Source organism: Rhinoderma darwinii, chromosome 4, assembly GCF_050947455.1.
Source record: "Rhinoderma darwinii isolate aRhiDar2 chromosome 4, aRhiDar2.hap1, whole genome shotgun sequence".
Taxonomy (NCBI): domain Eukaryota; kingdom Metazoa; phylum Chordata; class Amphibia; order Anura; family Rhinodermatidae; genus Rhinoderma; species Rhinoderma darwinii.
The window spans coordinates 306,341,525-306,365,920 of NC_134690.1; the positions used below are offsets into that span (position 1 = coordinate 306,341,525).

General features: G+C 41.4%; 1 protein-coding gene across 4 annotated transcripts in view; it reads right to left on the bottom strand.

The window, feature by feature from the left end:
• The window catches only part of TMEM181 (transmembrane protein 181), a 152,699-nt gene that overhangs the window by 43,811 nt on the left and 84,492 nt on the right, over nucleotides 1-24,396 (bottom strand). For all 4 annotated transcript variants that reach the window (XM_075862705.1, XM_075862709.1, XM_075862708.1 and 1 more), the window contains 3 exons: nucleotides 23,586-23,705; nucleotides 22,712-22,792; nucleotides 22,111-22,210 (listed from right to left, as the gene is read on the bottom strand). In XM_075862705.1, the coding sequence (XP_075718820.1) occupies nucleotides 22,111-22,210; nucleotides 22,712-22,792; nucleotides 23,586-23,705 (301 nt within the window). The remainder of the gene's footprint in view (nucleotides 1-22,110; nucleotides 22,211-22,711; nucleotides 22,793-23,585; nucleotides 23,706-24,396) is intronic.

Genomic DNA, 24,396 nt, shown 5'->3' on the forward strand with positions numbered 1-24,396 from the left:
GGGTTCGTTACGAACGCGGTGATACCAGATATGTGTACTTTTTTAACGTGTTCATTTTTTTTCTATAATAAAAGTCTTATTATAGGAAAAAAAGCATTTAGTGTTTATAGAACTTATAACTTTTATTTGTACACTTTTTTTAAAACATTTTTATTACTTTTTTAACTTGTCCCACTAGGTGACATTTAGACTTGCAGCTTTGATCGCTGCTAGAGTACATTACACTACACACGTAGTGTAATGTACTCTAACTGTCATTGTGACGTGACTGTCACACTGACAGGAAGCCGAGGAGGAACGGCCGGAGGCTGTTCCTCCGAGGCTTCCGTGCATGGCAACCCGGAGGTCATTATCTGACCTCCGATTGCCGTGACAAGCATCGGTAGCCCCCACGATCACTTCGTGGGGGCTGCTGATGTGCTTCAAACCACTTAAATGCGGCGACGGCAATCCGTCGCCGCACTTAAGGGGTTAACTGCCGAAATCAGCGGCGATAGTCCGCTGTCCGGCAAGACTGATGTCTCAGCTGTCGGGGACAACTGTCAGCGCGGGTCTGTCACTCTGTGTTTACACAGAGTGACAGTTTGAAATGCGGACGAAAATGAACGTCATGGTGCGGGAACTAGCAGCCGACCATGACGTTCATTTTCGTCCTTGGTCGTTAAGGGGTTAAACGAAAAGCACTTGAGTGGATGTTTACCCTTGAAACCATGTCCCCAAAGGGACTCAATGTGGATTATGCATATTCTCCATATATTTAATAGTCCAAATATATCTGTTATGATTTGCTATGAGTCCGATGAATTGATGGGTTTTGTCCTCTTGGGTGTAAGTTAGATTCTTACACTGACTATTTTTAAATTCACACACATATATATATATATATATATATATATATATATATATATATATATATATCTGAATGTTATGATCTTTTTATATAAAAGAATATGTACATTCATTCACTTTCTTTTTCTTGTTACAGATATTGACTCTCTATATGAAGGGACATATACCATGGGAGCAGAGGTTGTTACTCTAAATCATCATTCAAATGATTGCATTTTGTAGAAAAATACATTTATATGATATATTTTTTTTCTGTATATTATATACCCACTTAGAAACATGTGAAGAATAAACTTGAACAGCATTTGAATCAATATGACTTGTGTCTATCTATGTATACTTTATATCAGACATTGATTATTATATAGTTCTCTATGCATTATATTTCTCTATAGCTACCGTATATGTCGGCGTATAAGACGACTGGGCGTATAAGACGACCCCCAACTTTTACCCTTAAAATATAGAATTTAAGATATACTCACCATTTCGTGCAGGAGCGCTTCACTATGGCCATCGGCGGCAGGACCCAGGACTCTCTGTCTCTTTGAACTCGCGCATGCGCAGATAGGCTGCTTCATCGCGCGAGATCTGAGGCAGGGAATGAGAGGAAAGGGCGGGCCAGAGGATCTTACAGAGATGTTCCCTGGCGGCTAATACCGGCTTCCCTCAGATCCGTGGCGGATTCCGTGCATCCCGGGAGCCTGTGTACCGGACTGCAGGCTCACAAGTTAACACACAACCTGTGTGTAGACAATATGTAGACTAGGGATGTCACGATACCAGAATTTGGACTTCGATACCGATACTTCGTTTAGTATTGCGATTTCGATACCAATTTCGATACTTTTGCCAACAGTAATAAAAAAAAAAATCTTCCGTTTTCTGATGTGAGGCACGACGTGTGATGAATTTTGAACGCGCCTCACATTAATAGTAATTAATCCCATCATGTTTCTCAGTCATATTGGGTTAATGTGCGAGGTACATGATGGGGTTAATTACTATTAATGTGAGGAACATGGAGGGTAAATTCATCGCACCTCGCGCCTCACATTAATAAGTGAATGAAAGCCGTGTTTATTTCATTTTTTTACAGCGTACACATCATAAATGATGCAAAAACATTGTTGTCCGCGCCATTACTGAATGTGTGTATTTTATGTATTGAGACTTATTTTAATGTTTATTGTAAAAAAGGTGTATGTGTATTTTTTTTTACTTATTACTTTAAAGTTTAAAAATAAAAAAAATCTTAATGTACTGGCATATATCTATATGCCAGTACATTAGCCTGTGTACGGATAGTACACAGGCAGTTGTTAGGACATACCTAAGTATGCCCTAACAACAGGAAATATGGTAAGACAGCCATGGGGTCCTTCAATGGACCATGGGCTGTCTGCCCATATATGGTATGACAGGAATTCCCTGTGACGCAATCCAAAAGGGGCATCCCCCCATCTCATTTACCTCTGAATGCTGCAGTCAGCTTTGATCGCAGCATTCAGGAGAATTGCGGCGGAGATGAGAGGTTTCCCTGATCTCCGCCGTTATACACCGTGTTCTAAATTATTATGCACATTGGATTTAAGTGTCATAAACATTTAATTATTAGTTTTTCAATTAAACTCATGGATGATATTGTGTCTTAGGGCTCTTTGGATCATTGTAATCAATCTCAGACACCTGTGATAATTAGTTTGCCAGGTGTGCCCAATCAAAGGAAAACTACTTAACCGGTTAAGGACTAGGCTGTTTTACAGCTAAATGACCAGAGCAAATTTCACAATTTTGCTATGCGCTTCTTTAGATGACTATAACTCTGTAGGTGAATAAAGTTCATCTTTGAATTTTACACTCTTTTTAAAGGACAGATAGGGCTTTGTTTTAGTGGCATTTGTCAGTATATATCATTTTTATTTTTTTCTCTAAAGTGGGCAAAATTGGAAAAAAATGCAAGAATTTAGCAAATGCGTCAGTTTAGGCTAGTATTTTTCACACACGGTATAGTCCACGGACAAAATTCATCTCCTTTCACATTCTTCCACTTCTCCCGTGCATGGGGATACCAAATATGTGTGCCTTATTCGCTGTGCGGGCATGTGCCAGGGCTTGGCATAAAAGGAGGCTTTTTGGCCTTTTCGGTCCAGGAATTTTGCATTTGATTTTAGAGCCGCATACTGTTTTCTGGGGGGCCTAATGCTGCTGAAACATTAGAAACACCCCATAAATGACTTCATTCACACAAGTAGACCCCACAAGGTTTCCTTCAAGGGGTTTATCATATTTTTAGCCAGTCCAGTTTTCTTCTGAAAGTTTCTTGAATAAGATGGAACAAAAGAAAATCAGCACTTTTTTAGCAAATGCGTCAGTTTAGGCTAGTATTCTTCACACACGGTATAGACCACGGCCAAAATTCATCTCCTTTCACGTTCTTCCACTTCTCCCGTGCATGGGGATACCAAATATGTGTGCCTTATTCACTGTGCGGGCATGTGCCAGGGCTTGGCATAAAAGGAGGCTTTTTGGCCTTTTCGGTCCAGGAATTTTGCATTTGATTTTATAGCCGCATACTGTTTTCTGGGGGGCCTAATGCTGCTGAAACATTAGAAACACCCCATAAATGACTTCATTCACACAAGTAGACCCCACAAGGTTTCCTTCAAGGGGTTTATCATATTTTTAGCCAGTCCAGTTTTCTTCTGAAAGTTTCTTGAATAAGATGGAACAAAATAAAATCAGCACTTTTTTAGCAAATGCGTCAGTTTAGGCTAGTATTTTTCACACACGGTATAGACCACGGTCAAAATTAATCTCCGTTCACATTCTGCCACTTCTCCCGTGCACGGGGATACCAAATATGTGGCCTTATTTATCACATAGAGATGTAGGAGGGCGGAGGATAGAAGAAGATTATTTCACATATCGCTTTTTTTCAAAGCTGGTTTTACAAAACTCAACAGAGTTTCTATAACACTTCCAAAATATCTGCTCTTGAAGCAGAAATCCCAAAATATTAATCTAGGGGTATAATGGGAATTTATTTTTTTGGGTTTTCTAAAATAAGAAATTGCAGGTTAATGCAAATGGAGCTCTCCAGCAGATGAACTTTAGAAAACATCAAACATGACATCCACCCCCCACCCATTCTCTCCCTCACCCTTGGAGTAAAATCATGGGAAAAATAAAAACGTAATGTAGGGCAAATATATTTTCAACAAATTAACTAAAATCTAATAATTCAGAACAGTGTGGTATTTTTTAAAACATGGCTCAATGCACAGGCCTGGTTGCGAGGGACATGAGGGACAGAAATATCGGGAATCTTTGCGGTGCCCGTCTTTTCTGCAGATGCGGCACTTTTTCTGGGGGTTGCTTCTGGTTGCTGTTGGGGGAATCCGACTGATGAAGTGTCTTTCAGTCAGTCGCGTGACATCCTCAGACTGGGGGCATTCTCGGGTGTCCTGAACATCAAAAATGAGGCCTTCAATAATTTTTTCCTGGAAGTCCAGGTATGTGTCTCTGCCTCTGTTTTTTTTGTAGAGCACAAATGAGTTGTGGATGGCTACCTGTAACAAATAAATGGCCACCTTTTTGTACCAGGTTTTAGTTTTGCGTTTTACTAAATAGGGCTGTAAAACCTGGTCGCTTAAATCCACCCCCCCCCCCATGTACTTGTTATATTCGGACACGCTCACTGGTTTGTGCTTGTCCGATGTTGCCCCTCTTTCCTTCACTGCCACTGTTCCTGCGGTATGAATCGTGCTTAGCACATACACGTCTTTGCGATCCCTGAACTTGACCGCCAGCAATTCTTCAGATGCATAAGCACAGGAGTCCCCCTTTACCATGCGCTTCCCCACTAATTGCTGTGGAAAACCAATTCTGTTTTTGCGCATGGTACCACATGCCCCAGTCCTTGCAGCATGCAACCACATGCCCCAGTCCTTGCAGCATGCAAAAACCTAAACAGGGGCACACTCGACTAAAAATTATCACAGTACTGGTGGTACCCCTTGTGAAGCAGAGGCTGCATTATCTCCCACACGATCTTACTGCTGGTGGAAAGATCAGGGGGGCATCCAGGAACATTTATTGTGCGGTCCCGCCCTTCATAAATTCTGAAGGCGGTGGTATATCCTGACCCGCTTTCACACAATTTGTAGAGCTTAACGCCATATCTTGCCCTTTTGGAAAGTAGATATTGGCGAAAGCTAAGTCTGCCATGAAAGTTGAGGAGGGATTCGTCCACACTTACATTCTGCTCAGGGGTGTAGAGTTGCAGAAATAAATTATTCAGGGAATTTATTAGCGGTCTTATTTTGAACAACCGATCCCGGTTTGCATCGGTACTTGGGGGGGCCTGTGCGTTGTCATTGAAGTGGAGGAACCTCATTATTGTCTCATAACGAGACCTGGGCATTACTGCAGAATATACTGGGGTGGCTTGGGCGGGTCTTGTTGACCAGTAAGACCTAATGGAGGGCTTTTTGACAATACCCATATTTAGGGTGAGCCCCAAAAATATTTTTAATTCCTGCAAATTGGTGGGCGTCCAATCTCTGGCATGGGTGGATGAAGGTTTCTGCCTTATATATTGCGTGGCATATAAATTTGTTTCGTGGACAATCTGATTTAGGATGTCGTCCGTTATAAATAAATGGAAGTAATCCATTTGGACAAAATTTGTATTGTCCACGGTTATTCCAGGAGTGGCCGTAAATCCGTGGATTCTAGGCCCAAAAGATGGGGCAGGTGCCCATACAAGAGCCTGGACTGAAGGGACCAGGCTGTCCCGTGCTACAGCGCTACTTGGCCCTGCGCTTTCAAGTTCTGCAGTTTCAACTGCATCAGGGACAACGTCCCCTGAAGATGAACCTGAAGTGACGCTGTCATCGTCACTACCTAAAACAGGTTCCATCTCGGACGCCATCTCTGATGCGGTCTCCGACTCAGACCACAGCATGGCGTATGCCTCCTCGGCGCTAAACAACTTCCTCGCCATAACGTAACTAACACTAACACTAACTAAACAAATTTTTTTTATTTTTTTTATAAAACACACAAACTAACTGGTATATATATCTACACTACCGCTAACAAAAAAATAAACCGCTATTGCTATATATATTATATATATGTGGATATATATATAATTATATACTCCCTACCTGCCTATTCTAATAGAATAAAAGAAAGAAAGGTAGATAGATAGAAAAAAAAAGATAGATGGATAGATAGATTGTATAGATAGCTAGAAATCTATCTATACAGAGAATGTTTTAGAGTGTAACTGTATTTTTTTGTAACTGTAACTGTAATCTTCTGGCAGCAATTCTCCCGAGTCTCTTCTTCTCCTCAAACTGAAACAATGTTTGAGGAGAAGAAAAGAGGCAGGAGATTTACTGCCAGAAAAGTCAAAATAAAACAAATGTGGTCGCTGTGATAGGTTTTCACAGCGACCACATGTTCAGGGACCATCAGATTGGTCCCTGATACTCTGCCCAGTGCCCAGAGCTGTTGGTAACAGCGTGGGCACAGGGCTGTGTGCACGCGATCGCGTGCACACTGTTTTATAAGCAGGAATGCATGTGATCGCTGTGATTGGTTGTCACAGCGACCACATGTTCAGGGACCATCAGATTGGTCCCTGATACTCTGCCCAGTGCCCAGAGCTGTTGGTAACAGCGAGGGCACAGGGCTGTGTGCACGCGATCGCGTGCACACTGTTTTCTATGCAGAAATGCATGTGATCGCTGTGATTGGTTGTCACAGCGATCACATGTTCAGGGGCCAAAAGATTGACCCCTGACATTCTGCCCAGTGCCCATGGCTGTTAGCAACAGCCAGGGCATAGAGCTGTGTGCACGCGATCCCGCGTGCACAGTCTCTGAAGTGCGGCCGTATATATACTATACGCCGGACTTTAGAGACCCTGACCACTGGCCGTATAAATACGGCCAGCGGTTGGGAACCTGTTAAGGAGGACGTTCCACATTATTAAGCAGGCCACAGGTTTCAAGCAATATGGGAAAGAAAAAGGATCTCTCTGCTGCCGAAAAGCGTGAAAGAGTGCAATACCTTGGACAAGGTATGAAAACATTGGCTATTTCAAGAAAACTTAAACGTGATCATCGTACTGTGAAAAGATTTGTGGCCGATTCAGAGCACAGATCGGTTCATTCAGGTAAAGGCATAATGAGGAAGGTTTCTGCCAGACAAATTAATAGGATTAGGAGAGCAGCTGCTAAAATGCCATTGCAAAGCAGCAAACAGGTATTTGAAGCCACTGGTGCCTCTGGAGTCCCGCGAACCTCAATGTGTAGGATCCTCCAGAGGTTTGCAAGTGTGCATAAAGCTATTATTCGGCCACCCCTAAACAATGCTCACAAGCAGAAACGGTTGCAGTGGGCTCAGAAGTACCTGAAGACTAATTTTCAAACCATGTTGTTTACTGATGAGTGCCGGGCAACCCTGGATGGTCCAGATAGATGGAGTAGTGGATGGTTGGTGAATGGCCACCATGTCCCAACAAGGCTGCAACGTCAGCAAGGAGGTGGCGGAGTCCTGTTTTGGGCTGGAATTATGGGGAGAGAGCTGGTAGGCCCCTTTAGGGTCCCTGACGGTGTGAAAATGACCTCTGCAAAGTACGTACAGTTTATGACTGACCACTTTCTTCCGTGGTACAAAAAGAAGAACCGTGCCTTCCGTAGCAAAATTATCTTCATGCATGACAATGCACCATCTCATGCTGCAAAGAATACCTCTGTGTCATTGGCTGCTATGGGCATAAAAGGAGAGAAACTCATGGTGTGGCCCCATGTTCCCCTGACCTCAATCCTAATGAGAACCTTTGGAGCATTCTCAAGCAAAATATCTATGAGGGTGGGAGGCAGTTCACATCAAAACAGAAGCTCTGGGAGGCTATTCTGACATCCTGCAAAGATATTCAAATAGAAACTGTCCAAATACTCACAAATTCAATGGATGCAAGAATTGTGAAGGTGATATCAAAGAAGGGGTCCTATGTTAACATGTAACTTCGCCTGTTAAGTTGTTTTTGATTGAAAGAGCTTTTGATTTCTGTAAATATGACCTCCTGGTGCTGCAAATTCAAATTATTACCATTTTAGTTCTCTTTACAACCTTTAAAATGTTTTGATCTCTGTTGTGCATAATAATTTAAAACCGTGCATTTTGAGTTTTTCACTAATAAAAAAAAAATCTGTTACCATTAGGAGATTTGTTCAATAAAATTTGCATTATACTCCAACGGTTGATGGCTTGAAGATTATACTGATTGTCATTTGCATTGACTATTTAGGAAAATCAGCGAAAAATCACATTTGCATGATAATTTGGAACGCGGTGTAGAGCGAGGCTGCGGCTGTGTAATACAGCCATTGCCCCGCTCCTGACAGTAAGTGCGCGCGCGGTCAGCATGAGGTGATGCAGCCAGTGATGCACTAATGAGCGTTCAGTCACTGAAGACAGAACATGTTGGTGTTTTGCAGTGCGCCCGCCATGTTCTGTCTTCAGTGCCACCGCTCATTAGTGCAGCGCTGGTCGCATCTCATCATCCGGACGGTGCACACACTTGTCAAGAGCGGGGCAATGGCTGTATTACACAGCCGCAGCCCTGCTCTCATACATTGATGTGTTAGAATGCTAAGCTATGTGGCCGCACATCATAGTATCGAAATACATGAAATAACAGTATCGAACCATTTCGGGATGCACGGTATCGATGTTTCGATGCATCGTGCATCCCTAGTAGACACCAATCTTGTGATGTGGTTTCCTGTAATCAGGTATAACCTTTTTTCTCACGGACATAGTAGTAAATAACTATTATAATATGGACGCCGTTTAGAGTCATCTGACACATATATATATTCATATATACAGAGTTAGTCTTTGCTGATTAATATATAAACTATACAGCTTTTGTCATACTCTTGTATGGATTTCTATTTCTATTATCGCTTACCTGTTCTTTATTATTCATACATACATGGGGACAGTGTTGTCTCCATGCAAGTGTGATCTCCTTGCGGTCCAAGGATGCGTTCCATTTGCGTCTTTCCCGCAATCCGCCATCTTGCAAGCCATTGTTTTTCTTGTGAAATTCTCGATAAGTTTGATGTGTCACATGACCCTCTTCCCATTGAAAAAACTAAAGTTGGATACAAAATGGCCGACTTCAAAATGGCCACCATGGTCAACACCCAGCTTGAAAAGTTTCCCCCCTCCCATATACTAATGTGCCACAAACAGGAAGTTAATATCACCAACCATTCCCATTTTATTTAGGTGTATCCATATGGCCCACCCTGTGTATGTATGTATGTGTACATATATATATATATATATATATATATATATATCTCATACACACACACGAGAAAAATATATACGAGATATTTATATTTATATATATATATATATATATATATATCTATATCTATCTCTTTCTAACTCTCTCAGCCTTCTGGCTCTTACAGAAACATGGCTACCCCTGTCTGACACTGCTTCTCTATCTTATGGTGGTCTCCACTTTTCTCATGCCCCAAGACCTGAGAACAGGCAGGGTGAAGGAGTAGGTATACTTCCTTACGCACACTGCACTTTCCAGATCATCCCCCCTGTCCCCTCACCCCCTCCTTTGAAGTCCACACCCTCAGACTCTTTCACCCTTTTTCCCTCAGAGTGGCAGTTGTCTACCGCCACCTGGGCTCACCCCACCAATTCCTGAATCATTTTGCTGCCTGGCTTCCACAATTTCTATCCTCTGAAACACCCACTCTCATGACTTCAACATCCCCATTGATAACTTAATCTCCCCATCTGCCGCCCAGTATCTATCTCTAACCTCCTCCCTAGGTCTGTCACAACTTACTAACTCTCCTACACATGAAGACGGGCATTCGCTCGACTTGGTCTTCTTCCGACTCTGCTCCGTTTCTGACTTTATTAACTCTCCTCTCCCGCTCTCCGACCCCAACCTTCCCTCCTTTACTATCAAATATTCTCTGCCTCCTCAGGTCATGCCTATGTATCAGACATACATAAATCTACATGCCATTAACACTCAGCAACTCATAGACAGTCTACAGTCTTCATTGTCCCTTATCTTTTCCCTCTCCTGTCCCAATCTGGCCGCCAAACATTACAGTAACACACGCAAAAATGCATTGGATGAAGCAGCCTACCCTACATTCTGAACCACCCGACAAAGACTATGACAACCCTGGAACACCCCTCAATCCCGCTTTCTTCAGCGGTGCTTGAGATGTGCCGAACGTCTGGAGAAAATCGCATTTGGCTGCAGATTTTATGCTCAAAACTTACAACTCTGCCCTTCACAGAGTCAAACAAGTCTATTTCACTTCTCTCATCTCCACACTATCTAATAATCGAAAATGCCTCTGATACTTTTCACTCCCTCCTTAGTCCTAAAATGCAGACATAGATCACAGATCTCAGTGCTGAAGACCTGACCACTTATTTTAAAGTTAAAATTGACAACATCCAGGATGATATTATCCTGCAGTCTCCTAGTATCATCGATCCCCTTCCCTCCCGCACTCCCTCTTCTTCACTTTCAGCATTTGACCCAATAATAGAAGAAGTTAGAAGTTACTAAGCGCCCCTCATCTTCTCATCCCACTACCTGTCCTAGTGGTCCTATCCCCCTCACACCTCGCCCAGTCCCTCTCCCCAGCTGTCACTAGTCACCTGACTAAAATAATTAACGTCTCTCTTTCTTCTGGTATCTTTCCCTCCTCTTTTAAACATGCCATTATAAACCCATTACTGAAAAAAAAAAAACTCTTGACCCATCCAGCGCTGCTAACTACCGACCAGTCTCTAATCTGCCCTTCATCTCCAAACTCCTGGAACGCTTGGTCTACTCTCACCTTATCCGCTATCTCTCTGTTAACTCCATTCTAGACCCCTTACAATCTGGTTTCCACACTCTACAGAGTAACTACTAAAGTCACAAATTATCTCTTGGCGGCTAAATCGGACTGTAAACACGCTCTCCTGATTCTTCTGGATCTCTCTGCAGCCTTGGACACTGTAGACCACAAACTCCTACCTAACCCACTATTAGCCTTAATGACACTGCTCTCTCTTGGTTTTCCTTCTATCTCTCGGACCGCTCGCTCAGTGTGTCAGTTGCTGGTTCTACCTCTTCTCCTCTTCAACTTGCTATTGTGGTTCCTCAGGGATCAGTCCTAGGTCCGCTCCTGTTTTCTCTCTACACAGTGCCCATTGGACAAACTATCAGCAGATTTGGCTTCCAGTACTATCTCTATGCTGATGACACCCAATTATATGCCTCTTCCCATGACATCTCCCCTGCTCGAATACAAAACACCAGTGATGGTCTGTCCGCTGTCTCTCTCTATCTGAAACTTTCTAAAACGGAGCTTCTTGTGTTACCACCGTCTACTAACCTACCTAAACCTGATGTCTCCATGTCAGTGTGTGGCACTACCATTGTCCGTGTGTGGAACTCCTAGGTAGCACGCCCGCTGTCTCGGGGTTAGTTTTGACTCCAATCTCTTGTCATTTTGACCTCAAAAACATCTCCAAAATGCGCCCTTTTCGTGCTGAGGAAACAGCCAAAACTCTTATTGTTGCTCTGATTCACTCTCATCTTCACTACTGTAACTCAATATTAGTCTGTCTTCCCTTCACTAAACTCTCCCCTTTCCAATCTATCCTCAATGCAGCAGCCAGGCTCATCTTTCTGACCAACCGCTACACCAATGCCTCTACCCTGTGCCACTACACTGGTTGCCCATCCCCTTCAGAATTAAATTCAAACTTATTACTCTCACCCACAAAGCTCTCCACAGTGCTGCACCTCCTAACATCTCCTCCCTCATCTGTCTACCAGCCTACTCGTGCTCTACGTTCTGCCAACGAATTTAGATTAAAATCCTCCATAATCCGAACCTCCCACTCCAGTCTCCAATACTTTTCTCGTGCTGCACCAGTCCTCTGGAATGCACTACCACAGACAATCAGATCAATTCCCAATATCCACAGTTTTAAATGTGCCCTAAAAACTATTTTTTTAGACAGGCCTATAATATTCCCTAATCTGACTTCCTTCCTTGGCCCCATTAGTCATCAGAATAAGATTCCCTCACACTCCTTGCACCCTAATGCACTTCATGTTCGTCATACACGTATACTGGCTGATGACCGGCTCATGCAGCTTTATATGTACCACCCCATGTGTATAAAAGATGGCTGGACCATTGTACTGAACAAACACTTTTACACTTTGTGTCTCCCTTATTTCCTCATACATTGTAAGCTCTTGCGAGCAGGGTCCTCAATCCTCCTGTCTGAATTTTAAATTAGATTGGTCACTATGTAATGTCTGATATCGTCTGTTTATGTTCCCTCTAAATTGGTGCTGCGTAATATGTTGGCGCTATGTAAAGATTATCATTATTATTCTCCGATAGAGATATCCATCTATCCATCCATCTATCACCCTGTATTGCTGGGAGCAGATGAGGTCTATAAGGCTATATTCACATGACGTGAAAAAAAGAGCAGTTAACGACGGATCAACGGTCAGCTTTTCATGGTTGTTTTGCATCAATGTGTCTCAAAATTTGAATCCATTTCCCGGCCGTCTGACCGTTTTCCATCGACATTTGCTATCAATTTTTCACGGACATTAAAAAAAACAAAAAAAAAAAACGTCTTTTATCCGTTAGGGTTTTTTTGGCGCAGCCACCTGAATACACCACAGTATCACTGTAGATAGTGCCACAATGCCCACTGTAGATAGTACCACAGTGCCCACATAGTGGCACAGTTCCCACGTCGATCGCGCCAGTGTCCCTTGTAGTGTCCACATAACGCCACAGTGCCCATGTACATGGCGCCACCCCCTCTATGTATCAGAACCCCCGCCCTCCGTATTTGGCACCCCCTTCCTGTAAATAGCATCACTGTAGCTCCCTGTAGGAGCGGAATCCATCTGACCGGGGATTCCGCTCCTAGAGGGAGCCCTTGATGTCTCTGTCCATATATGGACAGTGATGTTAGGGGCCAACTCTAAAAGCGGCACTGTGGCCGGGGATTCCGCTCCAGGAGTAGTCCCCGATGTCACTTTCCATATATGGATAGTGACGCCAGGGGCTTCACCAGTAGCGGAATCCCGGTTAGAGTGTCGGCCGGGGATTCCGCTCCTAGAGAGAGCCCCTGACGGTGGACAGTGACGTTAGGGGCTCTCTCTAGAAGCGGAATCCCCGGCACAGAGAGATTGGGGATTCCGCTCCTAGTGGGTGTTTAGGTGGCGCTATCTACAGGGGGTGCTTGCTTTCTACAGGGGGGTACTATTTACAGCGGGGATGGAGAGACGTCGGGGGCTCCCCCTAGGAGAAGAATGGCCGTGGATTACGCTCCTAGAGGCAGCTTCGGTAGCAACATCTGCAGTTTTTTTTGCTATCTACAGGGGGTTATGGGTGGCACTATCTACAGTGAGGGTGTAGTCCGGAGCTCTTAAAGCCCCAGCAGACATGAGAATGCAGGGCTGCTCACACTGAAGCAGCACTGCACTCATTAAAACCTGTTCAAGGCTGTCAACGTTTATACACGTGGCAACTGCACGGGGCATCGGCAGTTGGAACGTACATTGCCGTATGGCAGTCGTGAAGGGGTTACCATTTCCAATATGTCTACTTTATGTTGGCATCGTTTTTTTGAACATCCTGTTTTTTTTCTAGGACGTTACAAGGCTTAGGCCCCATGCACACGACCGTATGCAGTCCGTGATGTACGGTCCGCATGTCCCGGACCAAACAAAGTGCAGGGAGCCTGGCTCCTAGCATCATACTTATCTATAATCCTATGTGTTACTGCCTCGCTGCAGGACAATGGTCCCGTACTGTACTCATGTTTTCAGAAGGGAAGGAGCGCTATTTGGCTTTTGGAGCTCAAATTTAGCTGGAATGGTTTTGGGGTGTCATGCTGCATTTGCAATGCCCCTAAGAGACCAAAATAGTGAAAAAAAAAAAAAAAAGTGACCCATTTGGGAAACAACACCCTTAAAGATTCTATCTAGGGGTATAGTTAGCATTTAGACCCCATAGGTCTTTTGCAGAATTTATTAGAATTAGGCCATGAAAATGAATATCAACATTTGTCCCACTAAAATGTTGAATTTTCTAATTTTCACAGGGGATAAAGGAGAAAAAGCCGCCCAACGTTTGTAAAGCAATCTCTCTTGAATATGGCAATACCCCACATGTGGTCAAATGGTTTTTCATTAGAAACAAATTAACTCTTTCAGGACTGATCCATTTTTATCTTTTTCATTCCCTGCCTTCCAACAGTCATAACTTTATTTTTCTGTCAATAGAGTGTTCTGAGGGGTTATTTTTTTTGCGGGAGAAGTTGTCATTTCTATTAACTCCATTTAACCCCTTCAGGACACAGCCTGTTTTGGCCTTGTGGACGCAGGCGATTTTTTCAAATCTGACATGTGTTAGTTTATGTGGTAATAACTCTGGAATGCTTTTACCTATCCAAGCGATTCTGAGAATGTTTTCTCGTTACATATTGTACTTTACGTCTGTGAAAAAATGTGGTCGATAAATTCTGTATTTATTTGTAAAAAACACCGAAATTTTGCAAAAAATGGAATTTTTCTAAATTTGAATGTATCTGCTTGCAAAACAGATATTAATACCACACACAATAGTTACTAGTTAACATTTCCCGTATGTCTACTTTTTGTTTGCATAGTTATTTTTCTAGGACGTTACAAGGCTTAGACCTTTAGCTGCAATTTCTCGCATTTTCCAGAAATTTCCAAAACCTATTTTTTCATGGACCAGTTCATTTCTGAAGTGGCTTTGAGGGCCTTATATATTAGAAACTCCCCATAAATCACCCCATTTTAAAAACTTCACCCCTCAAAGTATTCAAAACAGCATTCAGAAAGTTTCTTAACCCTTTAGGCGTTTCACAGGAATTAAGGCAAAGCAGAGGTATAATTTACAAATGTAATTTTTTGTGCAGAAATTCATTTGTAATAAAAAAAAATCTGTGACACAGAAGGTTTTACCAGAGAAACGCAACTCACTATTTATTGCCCAGATTCTGCAGTTTTTGGAAATATCCCACATGTGGCCCTAGTGCGGTAATGGACTGAAATACCGGCTTCAGAAGCAAAGGAGCACCTAGTGGATTTTGAAGCCTCCTTTTTATTACAATATATTTTAGGCTCCATGTCTGGTTTGAAGAGGTCTTGTGGTACCTAAACAGTGGAAACCCCCAAAAAGTGACCCTATTTTGGAAACTACACCCCTCAAGGAATTTATCTAGTTGTATAGTGAGAATTTTAACCCCACAATTTTTTTTGCTGAATGTGAAAATGAAAATCTACATTTCTTCTGAAGAAACATAGACATTTTTAATTTTTGCAAGGAATAAAGGAGAAAAAGCACCCCAACATTTGTAAAGAAATTTATCCTGATTACGGAAATACCCCATATGTGGTCATAAACTTATATTTGAACACACTACAGCCCTCAGAAGGGAAGGAGCGCCATTTGGGTTTTGGAGCTCAAATTTTGCTATAATGGTTTTCGGTGCCATGACCCATTTGCAACGCCCGGGAGCGACCAAAACAGCGAAAACCCCCAAAAGTGATTTTCACTATCAGAATTCAAGAGAGCAAATGCCTCTTCAGTGGTATATAACTTGCGTGCCGTTTTTTTACGTATTTATTTTTTTTTAGTTATTTTTTGTAACAGTTTTAATAAAAGTAACAAAGAAAAAGTCCACTAATCCATTGATCAATAAATTTATGAACAATCCTAAGGCCCTGTTCACACAGAGGTTTTTTGGCGCAGAAACCTCTCCGCAAAACTAGTCAAAAACCGCCCGAAAATGTCTCCCATTGATTTCAATGGGAGTTGGATGAGCTTTTTTACCGTGAGCAAAAAAAACGCATCGCAGTAAAAAGAAGCGACACGACCTATCTTGAGGTGGTTTCTGCCTCCAAAACCCCATTTCAATCAGTCAGAAGGGTAAAAAAAACAAACACCTCGACGCGTGTTTTGACGAGTTTTTGTCAAACCACTGTGCAAAAAACACCTGGAGCTGTTTTTGCAGGAGGAATTTTCCTCCTGAAAAAACTCAGTGTGAACACAGCCTAACATTGAATCAATGTATTTAGAATTTACAGACGTGTAAAATATATGAAGAGATTTATATAAATATATGTGTGTATACGTTTATATTACATGTACGTATATATCTATATGATGTTATAGATATATAACATCCCTAATTATTAATTTTTAGTATTAACAAATTTCAAATATATATATATATATATATATAAAAATAGAAATCTTGCAGCACTCCAAATGTGAAAAAATAGTGGTTTATCCAGCTGTTTGTTGGCTGAATAAACCACTATTTTTTCACATTTGGAGTGCTGCAAGATTTCTATTTTTGTATGCTGCTTTGTCCTTGGATCGGGACGACTTGCTTGGTACCTATACATTTATTTCCAGTGAGTGCTGCTGCTTTTTGCGGATATATACATATATATATATTATAATATTATAGACGTGTGTATATATATATATTATAGACGTGTGTGTATGTATGTATGTATGTATGTATGTATGTATGTATGTATATATATATATATATATATATATATATATATATACACACACACACACACACACACACACACATTATAATCCCTAATTGATTATTAATTAACTAATTAATTGTCCTAGTCTGAGTACTATCTACCTAACAGACTACCTAAACAATAACTAGCTGCCTACACTAAACTATCTATGTGGAGGTGATTTTGTGTGTTTTTCACAGTCATTGTGTCTTTATAGCAGACACACAGCAGCTGCTCGGCACAGCTTCTTTTCCCCCACTGTCTCAGAACGATCTGACAGGTAGGGAGGAGAAACATGTAACAAACAGCACGAAAGTTTGTTGCTGCATTTATCATGGTGATCACGTCATCGGGGCCGACACCAATCCGGTCCTGATGTCTTCTCTCAGCACTTAGGCTGCTAGTAGCAGCGTGTGCTGAGAGAGTCAGAGCACAGGGAGAGCGCTGTGCACTCTGTTCTGACAGCCCGTAGATTAACGGGCTGCAGGATAAAAGCCCAGCACTGCAGCCCGTTAATCTACGTGGGCTGGTCGTGAAGGGGTTAAAGTACCATATAATGTACTGGGAAACTGCCAAAAAATATTTGCAGGCTGAAATTGGAAAAAAACTGATTCCTCCTATGGGTGTTTGGGGTTTTGCTTTTACAGCTTTCACCATGCAGTAAAAACCACAAACTTAACTTTATTCTGTGGCTCAATACAATTAAAGAGGCTCTGTCACCAGATTTTGCAACCCCTATCTGCTATTGCAGCAGATAGGCGCTGCAATGTAGATTACAGTAACGTTTTTATTTTTAAAAAACGAGCATTTTTGGCCAAGTTATGACCATTTTTGTAATTATGCAAATGAGGCTTGCAAAAGTCCAAGTGGGTGTGTTTAAAAGTAAAAGTCCAAGTGGGCGTGTATTATGTGCGTACATCGGGGCGTTTTTAATACTTTCACTAGCTGGGCGCTCTGATAAGTAACATCCTCTTCTCTTCAGAACGCCCAGCTTGTGACAGTGCAGATCTGTGACGTCACTCACAGGTCCTGCATCGTGACGGCCACATCGGCACCAGAGGCTACAGTTGATTCTGCAGCAGCATCAGCGTTTGCAGGTAAGTCGATCTTAGGACCTGTGAGTGACGTCACAGATCTGCACTGTCACAAGCTGGGCGTTCTGAAGAGAAGAGGATGTTACTTCTCATCAGAGCGCCCAGCTAGTGAAAGTATTAAAAACGCCCCGATGTACGCACATAATACACACCCACTTGGACTTTTACTTTTAAACACACCCACTTGGACTTTTGCAAGCCTCATTTGCATAACTACAAAAATGGTCATAACTTGGCCAAAAATGCTCGTTTTTTTAAAATAAAAAACGTTACTGTAATCTACATTGCAGCGCCTATCTGCTGCAATAGCAGATAGGGGTTGCAAAATCTGGTGACAGAGCCTCTTTAAGGTGATACCAAATTTATAGTTTTTTTTTTTTATGTTTACGGCTTTTACAAAGAAAAAAAACGATTTGTTATAAAAAAAATAATAACAATAATTATTTTGTTTCACCACATTCCAAGAGCCATAACATTATTTTTTCGACGATTGAGCAGTGTAAGGGCTTAATTTTTGCGGGACGAGCGGTTTTTATTGGTACATACAACTTTTTGATCACTTTTTATTATTATAATTTATTTATTTTTAGAGCTAAGATGACCAAAATAAAATGCGATTTTGGAATTTGAAATTATTTTTTATTTTTTATTGTAATAGTTTGGACATTTACGGACGCAGCGATACCAATTTTGTTAATTTTTTATTACGTCATGGTGCGCGAAGGGGTTAATGCCTACCCTATGGTGCAAAGTTAAAATTCCTATTTCCACTGATATTCCATTTTAGTGCACAATGTAGGGATGCACGATGCATCGAAAGTTCGATACTGTGCATCCCCAAACAATTCGATACCGTTATTTCATGTATTTCGATACTTAGCTGTGCGGCCACCCAGCTGAGTATAGTAATACATGAATGTATGAGAGCGGGGCTGCGGCTGTGTAATACAGCCATCGCCCCGCTTCTGAGTCCTGACAAGTGCGTGCTGTTGGGATAGTGTGATGCGGCCAGCGCTGCACTAATGAACGGCGGCACTAAAGACAGAACATGGCGGACGAACAGCAAAACACCCCCATGTTCTGTCCGCAGTGCCTGCGCCGCCGCTTATTAGTGCAGCGCCGGCCGAATTACCTCATGCTGACAGCACGCACTTAATGTCAGGAGCGAGGCAATGGCTGTATTACACAGTCGCAGCCCCGCTCTGTAACGGCGGAGATCAGGGAAACCTGTCATCTTCCCCGCTATTCCCCTGAATGCCGCGATCAAAGCGGACTGCAGCATTCAGGGGAAAATGAGAAGGGGGGTGCCCCTTGGATCGCGTCACAGGAATCCCTGTTACACGATTGAGGGACATACCATATATGGGCAGACAGCCCAGGGTCCATTGAAGGACCACAGGCCTTTACTACCATATTTACTTTTAGGGCATACTTAGGTATGTCCCAACTGCCTGTGTACAATACGTACACAGGCTAATGTACTGGCATATAACGGATATATACCAGTACATTAAAATTTAAAAATAAAAAATACCCAAATTCGGTATTGGCGCGGCCGTAATAACCTGCGATGCCATATATGTGGACGTAAACGGCTGTTTCGGCACGCTGTAGGGTTCAGAAGTGAGGGAGCGCCATTTGACTTTGGGAGCACAGATTTTGTTTGGTATGAGTTCTGTTTGTATTTTACTGGTATTTCCGTTTATAATGCCAGGGTATAATAAGAGGTATAAAAGCGTATAATAATGCGGTAAACAAATAATAATTCACAGATGTGTGGCCAGTGTCGCACGGATACATTTTTATTTGTTCTCCAACGGAGCTGTGTGAGGGCTTATTTGTTGTGGAACAATCTGTAGTTTTCATTGGTACCATTTTGGGGTACATGGCAAGCAAGGTGAACAAAAACTAGCAATTTTGACATTTTTCTTTACAATGCTCACTGTGAACTATAAATGACCCTCAGAATAAAACAAAAATGTCAATACGATTACGGCGATACCATATGTATATAGTTTTTTTATGTTTTGCAGCGTTTGCACAATAAAATCACTTTGTATAATAATTAATTTTTGCATCGCTACATTTTTAATTTTTCAGTCCAAAAAGCCGTGTAAGGGCTTGTTTTTTCCGGGATGGGTTGTAGTTTTTATTGGTACTATTTTGGGGTACATGTGACTTTTTATTCTATATTTTGGGAGGAGTGGTGACCAAAAGATAGCGATTCTGCCATTGTTTTTTATTTATTGTTTTGCAGTGTTCAACGTGCAGGAAAAATAACATTAAAGTTTTATAGTTTGGGTAATTTCGAACGCGGATATACCAAATATGCATACTTTATTCTTTTAACGTTTTATTTTCCTATAATAAAAACTTATAGGACAAAAAGCAGTTTGTTATTTAACTTATAACTTTTATTTTTAGGCTTTATTTTGTAAGATTTTTCTTGTCCCACTAGGGGATTTGAAGGCCTGCATAATACATTACACTATCTATGTAGTGCAATGTATTATAACTGTCAGCGTAACGCTGACAGTGACGCCAATAGAAAGCCTATCAGGACGAGCCAGAGGCTGGTCCTGATTGGCAGACCCGGAGGCCAATGTCTGGCTTCCGTTGCCATGCCAACCATCGGCAGCCTTTGCATCGTTGGGGGTGCCGATCAGCTACAAACCACTTAAATTCGCCGATCAATTGCGTTCAAGGGGTTGACTAAATCAGCAGCGATGGACCACTGGCTGGCAACAGTGGAATGTCATGGACCACTGGCCGGCAACAATGGAGTGTCAGAAGTTGGGGACAGCCGACCGCCTGGTTCCCCGTTAGGACAGTGAGTACCGGGAACTGCTCAGTAAATCTACGTCCTGGTGCGGGAAGTAACAGTTGCATAATGGTGCGGAAAGGGGTTAAAGGAACAGTGTTACCACCAAAATTTTTTTATATGTTAAAGAGGTTAGTGCTTTATTAAAAACGTTTGGATTAATTTGTGTGTTTGTGTGTTACTTTTTCTTATTTTTACACTTTTTCTTCCCTATGGGGGCTGCCATTTTTTTTTCCATTTCTGTATGTGTCGATTAACGACACATACAGACATGGAATACGGCAGCTCCAGTCCCATAGGGACTGCGAACGGGGCCCGTTCCATCCACTAACATGTACGCCGCTGTGTGGGAACGGCGCATGCGCCGCTCCTACACAGTTCAATTTGAAATGCGCGCCGTCCGGCGCCATTTTCCTGTGGACCGGAAGTCGCGGCCGGACAGTAAGATTACTACTTCCGGTCGCGGCTTCCGGACTTGTGCACATGGAGAGCGGCAGCAGACGGAGCGGATGGAGCGGCGGTGACTGGAGCAGGTAAGGGATTTCTATGTATGTTTGTGTTTCAGTGTGTGTTTACTACTGTATGTAAACCTTCTACACTGTGTGTTTGTTCAAAAAATGGCGACACACAGTGTAGGAGGTTAGACCGTTCAAACCCCTCGTTTCTCCCGGCACTAGCCAGGATAAAGGAGGGGGGGATGCTGAGAGCTCACTAGAGCGAGGGCTTTTTACCCAATTTTGCAGCATAAAGCAATGTGGTTGCTTTACCACATGCAATGCTGCAATTTTGGGAATGGCTCCATCTAGTGACCAGCAATGGGAAATATTATAAATTAGAATCCAATTTATAATATTTCCTGACTCGTGAAAAAAAAAAAAAAATTAGAACAATGTTTAATCACCTATACACGAATTGTTTAACAAAAAAAAAAAAAAAACATGTTTTTGCTGGCAACACATTCCCTTTAAAGAAAGAATTTAAATAAATCAGAAGATTTATGAAATTACCAATTTCCCATGTATACTATATCCTATGATTGGGAAAAAGGCACACAACACCAATGCAACAGTGGGGCATAGAAAAACGTTTCATAATGGTTATCAGATATGTACTAGATTTGCAAATTGGAAAAAAATAGTGAGCAGCACGGTTTACCCGACTGACCCAAGCAGCGCCTTGTGGGAAAGGAGAACTTTTATCACGTTTTATCCACTAATGAAGGACAGGCATAAGAATTTAATTTGGTTCAAGTACTATACATTGGTGCACAGGGCACTAGATAATTACAGGTAAAAATGGCACCCACATGTACTCCAAAATACTAATTTTCATCCATGTGCCCCTATGTTTTATTGATCGATAAGTGACGGCACAGTTTGCACTGAAAGCCATTAACGCCAGTGGGCCGTAAACAGAGAGAAACAATAAAATACATTATTAGATCAGCAGAATGAAATATTCATAGTCACATTAGTAAAAATATGCCCATCTGCAAGCTATTGAATATCCCCTGAGTCTATGAGCTTGAGATCAGTAGAAAGTGGACTATAGTTCTATATAGACAGGAAGGATTCATATTGGACCTATGAGAACTCTTTAGCACTTTACTGCCAGAATCTTAGGAAAGCTTTAAAGAACAGAAACCCCTGTACCATTATAGAGAAGAAGCAGAGGTAAAAGGACCGACATCCATTTCTGTTCTATGCCCCAGTCTCTCATGGAAAATTTGCGAAGCGAATGTGCAAATAAACACTGGAAAAGAAAAAAAAAAAAAAAAAAAGATATTACATTTACGTTTGTTTTTTTTTTGTTTTTTTTTTAAATCTACAAACTTATCAAAGACAAACAGTTAGAGGTATTATTTTTTTTACCACTATCAATAATTAAGTATCAAGAATTAAAGTGAGAATTAAAGTAAAGCTCCAAATGCTAAATATGAACACTGTGGACGAAGTGCATACTGAAGAGGAAAATGTCAAGAAGAGGGTATTCACAATGTTTTTGCTAGGATCTGCTGCAACTTTGCAGCACAGAAACCGCTGCAAATCATACTTAAAACGCGAGTGCTGCGTCCAAAACCAAATGAGGACATGGCTTCTGCACCAAATTATGACAATCATATCACATTTTTATCTGTTATTTTGGTTTTCCAATTTACTCATTAAAAGTTGGGCTGTTCGTAAGTTTTGGCTAAATTGTCCAGAAACAACAAAAAAAGGATTTGGCAGCCATGACACAGCAATATGTACTTACAGTCACCATGAAAGTGAGAACAACAAACACAAAACGGAACCAGATTTCTACTTGAGAAAATGTTGGGTTGTAGGTCTTCCACTAAAAGAAAAGCAAAATACGTGTTGACATGTAATGTTTGGGTTCTGTTTGCACTTTAGTTCATTGGGGCTTATTGGATTTTTAACAGCAAGAATAGCGCAGGGTCGAGTTCTCTGGAAAACCTGGGGGACCAAATTAATCTTAAAGGCTAGTGAACATTTGTAGCCTTTTAGTTTTTATTTTTATGAACTGTATGTGTAATGTGATTAAAAACATTATTCAAATTGGCTTATTAAAAATGTTCTTTACTTCTTGCGATGCAGCTTCTTAGTGTGCACTATAGATAGACGCTGCATAGCGCAGACGGCTCGGCAGACAATGGCTCCTGTGTTCCCTTAACACACAGGATAACCCTTATGCCAATCACACCTAAGTTCATGAACTTAGATGTGATTGATATTTGAGTTATCCTGTGTATTAGAGGAACACAGGAGCCACTATCCGCCGGCCGAGCAGACTGACGGATTCGGCTTGCATGCACAAAAGCTGAATTGCAAAAAGTAAAGAACATTTTTAATAAAAGTATATTGTAAAGATATTTTTATTCACATTACACATACAGTTCATTAAAAAAAAAAAATTAACTAAGGCTACAAAGGTTTACATAGGCTTTGAATCAGGAATTATATATAGATTTAGTTTCAATTTATAATTTGTTTCAAGAAAGCGATTTCTGTCTTTTGAGGGGACTATAAAGTAGACAGCTGTTCAGAGCATTGGCACACAAATAATGCAGTCAAATTCACAAAATAGATTTAGTATCTTCAGGATGGGTTTCATCAATTGTACTTACTGTAAAAGTGACTGCCGTAATGGTGTATTTCAGAAGCGTAATATTTTCAAAGCGAACATCAAGATTATACTGGGTATAGTTTAAATATCCGAGATGGACTACTATAATTTCATCGCATTTCTGAAACAAAAGAGAAGCCATAGAATGAGTTTGAACAGTATAAAGAATATGGAGTTACATATTTTAGTAGCCCACTGCAGTTTTCTACATTTAAAGATGAGGGAGGTGAGAGGATGGGCTCCGGATAGAACGCCAAAGAGGAGATTTTCCTTGTAAGAAAGGCAAAAAGATTTCCAACAATAGACTAACAGTGCATTGGAAAGGAGACATTTTTAAATATATTTTTTGAAGGGCAGTTCGGTATAATCATGCATTGTTTTTCATTTATTTTTAGGACATTAGGACTGTAGAATAATCCAGAGGAATAAAAATCATCGATGTTACTAGTGCCATTTGTGCAGATAATATTTAATATGGTTTTCCTACAGCAGTTCACACACTAAAAAGCAAAAGTACTCCTATTTCTACAGGAGGCACCAATTTACTGAATTAACGGATAATGTTTAGTTAAGGCTGGGTTTGCAAGTTGCAGTCAAAATTTGCAAAAAAAAACAAAAACTTATTTTGACCACGACGTGTGAACCCAGCCTAACCGGCGAATCCAACCAATTTTGATGGTAACTAGTTGGAGTAAGCAAGGATTAGACAGGCTGACTTTTAACCCATTCTTTCTTTTGTTTCATTTTCCCTATAGAAAAAACATTCCTGTCAAGAAGTCAGGGAAAATAAATCTCCCATACAATCAATTGGC